This window comes from Alexandromys fortis, unplaced genomic scaffold, assembly GCF_014885135.2.
Source record: "Alexandromys fortis isolate MF-2015 unplaced genomic scaffold, M_Fortis_MF-2015_v1.1 scaffold_7, whole genome shotgun sequence".
Classification (NCBI taxonomy): domain Eukaryota; kingdom Metazoa; phylum Chordata; class Mammalia; order Rodentia; family Cricetidae; genus Alexandromys; species Alexandromys fortis.
Window position 1 is genome coordinate 5,454,109 of NW_026067920.1, and position 10,054 is coordinate 5,464,162.

Here is a 10,054-nt window from a genome sequence, read left to right on the forward strand (position 1 = left end):
CCCCCCCCCCAAACAGGGTTTCTCTGTCTAGCTTTGGAGCCTGTCCTAGAACTTGTTCTGTAGACCAGGCTGGCCTGGAACTCTGAGAGATCCGCCTGCCTCTGCTTCCCGAGTGCTGGGATTAAAAGTGTGCACCACCACTGACAGGCTTGGCAAAAACTTTTTAATCACTAAAATATGCTTCTGGCCCCAGGTTGTACACTCTAACTAGCATTTTATAATATCTAATCTGGAAAATGAGCCACATAAGCTCAAGGTTTACTGTCAGTACTAAACATGACTCAATCCTCAATGGATTAACGACAAAACCTCCCAACACTGATTAAACCTTACAGTGGAGTGGTACCCTGCCACAGAAGGCAGCACTTTTCGCCTAGCTCAATTATAAGCATCAGTTACCAAGGAGCGTGGATAGTGCCATTGCTCAGAAAACTACTGTGTGCTATATACTGTTTAATGCCACCAAAGGACAGGGAAAGTCTGAACACACATTACCAACACTACAATGCTGACAAATACAAACAGGGACTCAAAACAACTTTGTAGGAAGAAGGAAGGGGAAAAAGAAAAATCAAGGCCAGGCACTGATAATATCCCCAAAGCAGCATTTATTTACTCTTTTAAGTCCAAAACATTTATTTTAGCTGTCTGGTGTTTCATAACCACCCATCATGATTGACACAGGTTGACACACATGATGCTGTCAGGATACACAAGAACAATAGCCAACGAGTTACAAAAAATAAATCCATGATTCTTAATCACAACCAAAAAAAAAAAGAAAGTTACACATATCAAAACTTCTGATGCATTGCATTGAAAACAAAGTGTGTGCACGTCATAATTTAAAGAGGCACAGCAAGGGCTGCTGAAAGCTCACGTTAACAGTTTGTAAAGCTGATGGTGAAGGAACAAATTGTCGCTGTGTCAGTTTCCATTAGCTGAAGGAAGGGATGAGAGGGTCAAATTCATTTTTGCATGCACAAGATGTACTGCTTAACAGAACACTATCAGCTTGTTTTAAATAGCAGCCATAGCCGGTGTTGGCTAATTCTCCTTTCTACACTCAATTACCATCACCTGGATTTGCCATAGATCAACAGACATAATAAAATGCCTCATTCAGAACACACTTCTCTGCACAATTCAAAAGGGAATGATGCCCTGTGGCTCAAAGCAACCATCAGTCCAGCAAATGCCCATGAAGGTTTATCTGAAACTGCTTCCCAAGGGACAGGAGGGCAGATCTGAATAGCTGTGCTGCCAATACAGATAGGTTTAGCACTAGATATAGTGATTGTGGCAAGGAAGAATCAGTGATGGGGGTGGTGGGTGAAGGAAGGGCCAGGGACCTGAAGGATCTTCAGTTGCCTTCTCCTGCTTCTTCATCCTGCTGGTCGCTCGTCCAGAGGGTGAGGTTGTCTCGCAGCAACTGCATGATGAGAGTGGAGTCCTTATAGGAATCCTCATTTAATGTGTCCAGCTCAGCTATGGCATCATCGAAGGCTTGTTTGGCTAAGAGGCAGGCCTGCTCTGGTGCATTCTGGATCTCATAGTAGAACACAGAAAAATTGAGGGCCAGGCCAAGCCGGATGGGATGCGTTGGCTGCATGTGCTCTTTGCTGATTTCGAAGGCTTTCTTGTATGCGGCCTCAGAAGCTTCCACCACACTGTTTTTCTTCTCTCCAGAAGCCACCTCTGCCAAGTAGCGGTAGTAATCGCCCTTCATTTTCAGGTAGAACACTTTGCTCTCATACTGGAAATCATTGCAGTTCTTGATGAGGAACTTGTCAAGAAGAGCCAAGACATCATTGCAAACTGTCTCGAGCTCCTTCTCGATCTTCTCCCGGTAAGCTTTAACTTTCTCCAACTTCTTCTCATTTCCATCTGCCATGGTTTTCTGCTCAATACTACTAATGACCCTCCAAGAAGATCGCCTCGCACCAACTACATTCTTGTAGGCCACAGAGAGGAGATTTCGATCTTCATTAGATAGAGGTTCATTCAGCTCTGTCACCTGCAAAACACCAGAGGCAAACATAAGAGCGCAAAGCCTGAGTATCTGAAAGTCTTCCACCTTGAACTCACAGACATCTACTTGCCTCTGCCTCCCGAGTGCTGGGATCAAAGATGTACACCACCACAACCTGGCTCTTTTTCTTTTTTAAAGTAATTTATTCATTTTTATTTTATTTACATTGGTGTTTTGTTTGCGTGTATGTCTGTGTAAGGGTGTCAGATCTTGGAATTACAGACAGTTGTGAATCCCTTTGATGTAACAATTCTGTTCATAATGGAGCCAGGCACAGTGACTGTAATCTCAGTACTCACAGCATGATAGGGCCTAGGGTAATTCAAAATTCAAGTCTGCGATAGCTCAGCAACTAAGAGAGCTTGTTGCTCTTGCAGAGGACCAGTGTTTGGTTCTCAGTACTCATGCTGTGTGGTTCACAACTGTCTATAACTCCAGTGCCAGGAGGACCTGACACCCCACTGTCTCCACATATACAAATAAAGTTTTTGGGGTTTTTTTTGTTTGTTTGGTTTTTCAAGACAAGGTTTCTCTTTATACAGTCCTGGCCATCCTGGAACTCACTCTGTAGACCAGGCTGGCCTCAAACTCACAGAGATCCGTCAGTCTCTGCCTCCCAAGTACTGGAATAAAAGGTGTGCGCCACCACTGACCAGCAAGACTTTTTTTAAAATAGCGCTTCTCTGTATAGTCCTGGCGTCCTGGAACTCACTCTGTAGACCACGGTGGTCTCAAACACAAGAGATCCACCTGCCACTGACTTCTGAGTGCTGGGATTAAAGGCGTGCATCACCACCCCCCAGCAAGAAAAAAAAATTAAATGATGTTTTCATTTTGGTAGAGGAATGACTGAATGGGTGTCATGGAGGCAGTGCAGTGGTACACAATGCTAAAGACAATGCGCTGTGGTGCTCCTCAGATACTTCCAGGCTTCACCCAAACTAAAATGAAAAGGACATTCATTAGTAAATGCCCAACTCTAATGAAAGGAAGCAATGCTACTTAGCAGCCATCTTTTTTTTTTCTCCAAACTACATCACTAGAATCCAAGGGGCCATAAATTTTGAAACACAATTACTTTAATGGAAGAGTTCAATTTCATCAGCTACAACTTTTTCTAGTTTTCTTTTTATTTTATTTTTTGAGATAGTTTCTCTGTATAGCTCTGGCTGTCCTGGAACTCAATGAGATATGCTTGTCTCTGCCTCCTGAGGGCTGGGATTAAAGGCATCTCTTCATTTCTTAAAAACAAGACAAATTAACAACAAAAACAGTCTCTAGGTCAGCAATTTAACTGTTGTCTTTACCACGCAGCCTCTCGCTGCACAAACTCACAACCCCACGGCATTTTTAACCATTCTCTGCTCAGGATTACACAGCATTAGTAAGTCACAAATAACAGTTTGCTGCTAACTCATTTATCTTCCTATGACATCATTTGCTTACTCAGAAATCTCTAGGGGCCTCCTCCCACTACTCATAAGGCAATACACTGGATAAAAATAGACCTAGGGCCAAAAACAGAACATGACTAGAAAAACGTAAAAAGTTCTTAATCTGGGAGATATCCATCATCAGCTGTAATACTGAGCAAACAAAACTGACACAGAAGCCAAGCATGGTGATGCAGGCCCACAGCACAGGTACTCAGGAAGCTGAAGCAGGAGGACTGTGCACTCACCTGCTTGGGCTATGTAATAAGCTCAAGACGAGCAGAGATAACTAACATTCTAAACTTAATACCAGCCAAATGAAAACAGCGCCTCTCAGTGTCCTTAGAGACTGAATTGTCTTTGCCTTGCTTTTGACACCATACAATCCAGAAGACTGACATGCTGCACGCTACTGTCTCTGAAGGCATGGAGACTGGTAGCTTCAGAAGCTCTGCCCAGTTCTGATCATCCAAGTGTCAGTGCCCACGGCAGAAGAACAGAACATCAGTGAAGGAAAGGTGAGGAAACACAAAAATGCTAGCATTAGGCTGCCTCCACGGGGACACTAGGGGACATCGGTTAACCTCTGTGCAGAGGCCAGAGACAACTGCAGGTACTATTCCTCAGGCATCACCCATCTTTGAGGGTCTCTCTCAATGGTTTGAAACAAGTAGCCTAGGCTAAAGACCAGTGAGTCTGTCTCTGCCTCCCCAGGTCTTGGATTACAAGCCATCTGTTCACCAACTGTTTTGCTGCTGGCTTAATATGGGTCCTCATGTTTGTATAACAAGCACTTTTCCAACTAGCCATCTTACCAGTCCTGACAAGTAAAATGCAACACTCAACTAATAGCCAGAACCGAAATCCGACCAATTCTTAAATATTACACTGAAAATCCTCCTGGCTTTCAGTACAGGCAAAGTTCAGGCCTACAGACTTCCCTTTTACACTTGTAAGCCACAAGTGGTAGACTCCATTTTTAATCAAACTTGGCAGATACACCCAGTAAATGTTAACTGCTTATTAAGTCCACTTACATAAAGTAATTGGAACAATAGTCAATATAACAGAACATATATCAGAAACTATTCTGTAATTTCATGGGACATTGTGCAACGTTAAAATGAGAACTCAGCATTTCAAATTCTGGATTTACAACCATCTAACCAAGAAGAAATTAACCACTGTAAATCTCATCTGTAAAACGGTGGTACTACAAAAAGTACGTGTAGACAGACCCGCTTTAACACTGCATGAGAGCTGAGGGAGTTGACCACTGGTAGAGCACAAGACCCTGGGGCTGGATTCCTAGCACCAGGCAATTAGAATAAATAAAAACAATAGGTACATAAACTAATAGATGCCATCTAATGAATACTAGTAAGTAAAACAAAAACTCCTCAAAGTTGCTGAATATGATATGGAAAACACTGAAGTAACCCTCTAAAACTATTACTTTTTTAGACAGGGTCCATAGCTCAGGCTGGTCTTGAACTCACAATAATCCTCCATCCTCAATTTTCCAAGTGCTGGAATTACAGGAATAAGCTATCAAACTTAGACCACACCACATTTCTAAAGGAAAAGTGTAACCTTTACAGTTAACCTCTAATAGAGAAAAAACTTAAAAACCAAAGAGCACCCTCCGCCCCCCACTCAAATGAGCGGTATGGCTCCCATGAAAGCTTTTCAAGAGACAACTGAGGAACCTGAATGCAGACAGAGATCACAAGTTCTACTTCCTGGGCAGGAAAGTTATGTATCTGTTTGCCATCTAAAATACCTCTTTCGGGCACAAGGACAAAGCCAGAGCCCTGAGTATGCTAAGTGCTCTCCCACCCAAGCCCAACCCTGGAGCAGCCTTTAACTACAGCTATTACATGAATAATTAAATGTCTTCTTCAGCTTAGATATTGGTACAGAGAGAATTACATTTTGATGCCAGCTAGTGGAAAACAGATCTCCTAATTTTCATTTACTTCAAACAGCACTAAAATGGCTTTCATAGCATAGACATTCACGGTGGAGAGCGCTAGCAGAGGTAAGCCTGGTCCATTTAGGGAATCCAAGCCAGATGGGGTGTATACACAGGATTATAGGTAAGGGATATGGGGGAGAAGGGGGCACACATAGTGAGAACCTGTCTCAAAAAATTTTCCATATTGACAATTTTTGATGCATCTTAAAAGTCCACAAGATTTCCAGGTGGTAGGTAGATTCTCGTACTTTGTTGGTTTTTTTTTTTTTTTTTTTTTTTGATTTTTCGAGACAGGGTTTCTCTGTGGTTTTGGAGCCTGTCCTGGAACTAGCTCTTGTAGACCAGGCTGGTCTCGAACTCACAGAGATCCGCCTGCCTCTGCCTCCCGAGTGCTGGGATTAAAGGCGTGCGCCACCACCGCCCGGCTGAGTCTCACACTTTGAATCCCAGAACTCAGGAGACAGAGGCAGGAAGATCTGTGAGTTCGAGGCCAGCCTGCTTTACAGAGTGAGTTCCAGGACAGGCTCCAAAGCTACAAGGAGAAACCCTGTCTCAAAAAACAAAAACAAAAAAGAAGTCCACAAGATTATGTCTCCCTAGCCATTCGGTGGGGTTCTCCTTTACACACCACCTGCTCCTTTCCCCATGTCTCACAATCTCACAGCCATTAGTAGTCGGGCTCTCTTGCCTCTTCCTGTCCAGCTCATGTTTCGTTAAATGTGGTTTTGTTGCCTGCACTTAGATATTCACCAAATCCAACATTTCCCTCTATGATCTGCTACGTATGATTTGCTACTATAAAGATGTAGCAGCTGGGTGTGCCGGCAGCCTGTAATCCAAGCACTCAGGAGGCACAAGCAAAAGAAGCCTGCATTTGAAGTCAGTAAGACTCTAACAAGATTGTATAGCACTTATGTCTGCATTTTATAATTTCATAATTACCACCTTTATTCTGATATAAAGACTCGGGAATAAGAAGACATGATTGAATTATGTTTACCTCTCTACCTATCAATACAGAAGCCTACAGTTTCCTTTTTTCCTGACATCTCAGTCCTTCACAGTAACATTCTAATTCCACTTATAGGTGATATTAGGAAGGGCTTGAAGACCCATTTTTTAATTGAGCTTCTGTTGTTCAGAAACATTTGCTGACTCTTCATGAGTTGAGACAGAAATTACAGTCTTCAACAGATTTGAAGCCAACATCACTATTCCTAATGTGTGTGGGGGAAGGAGTGCTTGGGAATCAAAACTGGGGCCCTCAACACGCTAGGCAACAACTGTACCACCCGCTCCACCTACTGCCAAAATTCTTATAGTTTACCACTACTGTCCTCCAGGTGACGCTGCTGGATTAAGAAACATCATTATAAGCATTATAACTAAACCATTTAAAACAAGAAACAAAAAGAACCTTGAAGATTAAAGACAAAAACTATCACCAATATTGTTACTAACACCAATATTCCTAATTTTATACTTCAGAGACCCTGCAACCAGATTAAGTTTCAAGGTCAGAGTAGTGACACTGGCTCACTTCAGCACGCCAAGGCCCTGCTCCACCCTCTCTAGAACACTGCACTTACCTGCCTCTTCACGGCCTGAAAGAAAGCCCACACAACCCAGAGGGAAGCCAGGCAGGGTGGTGCATACCAGTGACCCCAGCACTGAAAGGTAAAGGCAGGGTCATCGGGAGCTCAGACTCCTCTACTTAATGTGTTTAAGGACAACCTGAGATACATGAAAACCTATCTAAGAGAAGGAAAAAAAAAAAAACCAACATAAGTATACTAGAATTCACTCGTCCCAAAAGCTTTAATTAAGGCTTATGAATGGATGACCTATTAACATTTATTAAGAATTTCATCTATAAATTACACCAACAGGCAAAATGAGATTGTTCTCCACCTACCTAAAAATATATCCCACTAATATAGGTGACAAATATTAATTCTGGTAGGAAACAACTCCCCTTATTTTTTAATAGTTAATTTGAGGGAATGTTTTAACAGCAATTGATGGTGCAAATATTAAATTCTCAGTTCTTGGTGTCTTTTCCAACCCAGGACTCCTTTCAGACACGGATTATAAATTCCTAACACACTCTAAAGTCCATTAGCTTGTACAATGTTACCTTAATGCCCCAGAGAACATCTGTGAAGAAGCAAACTGTTGGACATTTTTCAAGCCCTCTTAGAAAGACCAGAGGGCCTTTTCTCCCTGCTGAAATCGTATTCTGTCCTGGTAACATCTCTCTAGTCTTTTCTCAATTCCCACCTCAGGACAGTTGCTAGCTCCACACAAGTGTCAGCCATTTTCCCTTAGCTTCCTTTCGCCTTCATTTAAGCCCCATCCCTTTCTCTCCAACACCTTCCTCTCCCACTGCAGCCTGGAAGACCCACCCAGGTGTCCAGGGGGAGGCCTCAGCCTGCACAGAACCCTCTGGTGACTCGGTGTGGATAGTGGTGGTTTACAAGATTAGGAATTCCAGTCTTGTTCCCAAAAATTTGCAAAACTACATTTTAAATTCGTTTTCTTAAAGAAGCCACAATTTCTTAAAGGCCCAGACTGCAAACCTAGAACATCCCCTGGTATACATGAAAACCTCCGATCTTCTCAGGACAGCATAGTATAATGCTGGAATAAGTATCACCAACGGATCAACAAATGGGCTGTGTGTTGCTGGTTTCCAGAGACATTTTGCTGAATGTGTAACAGGACACTAGAGGAAGGATAACTTAATTATTGTTCTTACCTGGGAAATCCTCACAGGTGACCTCAATTTTATATTTCATGTAGTATCAAAATTTTCAGATTATATTTGTAGAGTATCTGGGTTTATAATTTTTTTATTTAAAAATCATTTCAAAGGCCAGTTATAGGGCATATGAGCTACATATGAGCTAGAGCAGTTAACTCATTTAAGTCAGCTAAAATTCCCCCAAGGGCTATTGAAAAAGGCAGATTTCTGAGTCTCACTCCCAAAATGCTCGTATGTTTAAAAGGCTAAGGTGGAGTCCAAGGGAATTCTCCCCAAGCTTAGGAGGTTCACATCAAGACTCCACTATCAGCCTTGTGTGACCTTGACAAAAAAAAAATTCATCTAAAAAAACCCAGGACGATGTCAAGAATCGTCTATAGTGAGGTGGTGACCAGAATTCAAACACTCGGACACGCAGGTAGGCTCTAATCTACGGGGCTGGCTAGGGTGTGGCTGGGCACGTCTCCTTCACCGGAAATCAAGCTGCAGAATTCGTCTATGAGGGTCTCAGGAATGCAAGGGAAACCCAGGTTCGCTTCGTTTCATTCCCTCTCCAGGCAGACACGCTGCCTTGAACGCTGGGAGATTCTGTGGAGACCCACGCCCTCCTTCACGCCTGTGCCTCCTGCAAAGGGAGGTCTTCGCACACAAAGCCAGACCCGAGCGAGGTGTGGAAAAACGGGAAAGAACTAACTTCTGGCAAGCAGAGCAAACAGGTCGTGGCAGAGAAAACCAGGAGACGGGGCTCCACTCGCGGATGAGTCTTTATTACAAGTGGGTGAATGGTGGAAGGGAAGCACGTTTCGCCTCGGGTCGGGCAGAAGGGTCTAGACGCAGGAACGCGATTTCCTCGTGTACCCCCTCCCCCACCAGGGCTCCGAGCTAGGATCCGGCGACCCCCGCCTGCCAGTCTCCGAGAGGGGGACCCCGCCCCGGCCGGGCCCCTCACGAAACGGAGAGCGCGGCGGCCGCCGCGCCCCAAAGGTGGCCCGCCGTGCGCAGGGAGAGAGTGGCCGCCCAGGCCCGGGCCCGCCCCACAGCCCCCCGGGACTCCCGGGGCGCTCACCGCCTTCATGGCGGAGGCCATGTCGTCGTAGCGCTCCGCCTGCTCCGCCAGTCGCGCCCGCTGCAGCAGCTGCTCTCGGTCCCCCATGTCGCTCGCGACTCGGCCTCGCCTCGCGCGCCCGAACCGCCTGCTTGCTCGCTCGCTCGCCCGCCTGCCTGTCCGCTTCCCGGTCGCCGCCGAGGCCGCCGCCGCGCACGCGCACTGGCTCGCCGGCTGGCGGGAGGCTGCAGGCTGCGCCGCCGCTCGCGCCCTCTCGCTGGCTGGCTGCACGCGCAGTGGCAAGGGCCGCGGAGCCGCCTAGAGAGAACAGGGGGCGCCGCGGGCGGGCGGGCGGGGAGGGAGGGAGGGAGGACGCGACCACGCCTGCGCAGTCGGAGCGGCCCGCCAGGAGGCGCGAGAGGGGGGCGGGGCGGCCCAGCCCTAACGGTCTTTTTTAAGGTGACGTCATGTACTATAAATAGCTGCGGCGAGGGCCGCGCAGGAGAGCTGCGCAGGCGCCCTCGGAGTGCTGCATTTTACCGCCGCAGTGTCGGAGGGTGGGGAGCGGTCGGGGTGCGGCGGCGCTGGTTCCTCAGGCAGGCGTTGTCGCAGCCCAAGCCAGGAGAGTGCCACAAAGCCCATGTTGGAGCTCAGGCTTGAGGAGGGTCCTGCCAGCTATAAACCCTGTGTGGGGAACCGCGGTGCCCACTGAGGGTAGGCTCTGCTCGCCTTAGCCACACCCTGCACCCGGGGACAGCGCTTGGGGACAGCCCCTCAGAGACACACTAGAACCCACCATGCT

At 46.1% G+C, this 10,054-nt stretch overlaps 1 protein-coding gene across 1 annotated transcript; it reads right to left on the reverse strand.

Moving 5' to 3' along the window:
- Positions 1-588: 588 nt before the first annotated feature.
- Positions 589-9,587, reverse strand: Ywhah (tyrosine 3-monooxygenase/tryptophan 5-monooxygenase activation protein eta). The gene is made up of 2 exons (XM_050141099.1): positions 9,274-9,587; positions 589-2,017 (listed from the first exon to the last, which is right to left on the reverse strand). The coding sequence occupies exons 1-2, from the start codon at positions 9,358-9,360 to the stop codon at positions 1,364-1,366; spliced, it is 741 nt and encodes a 246-aa protein (XP_049997056.1). The 5' UTR covers positions 9,361-9,587; the 3' UTR covers positions 589-1,363.
- Between the last annotated feature and the right edge of the window lie 467 nt (positions 9,588-10,054).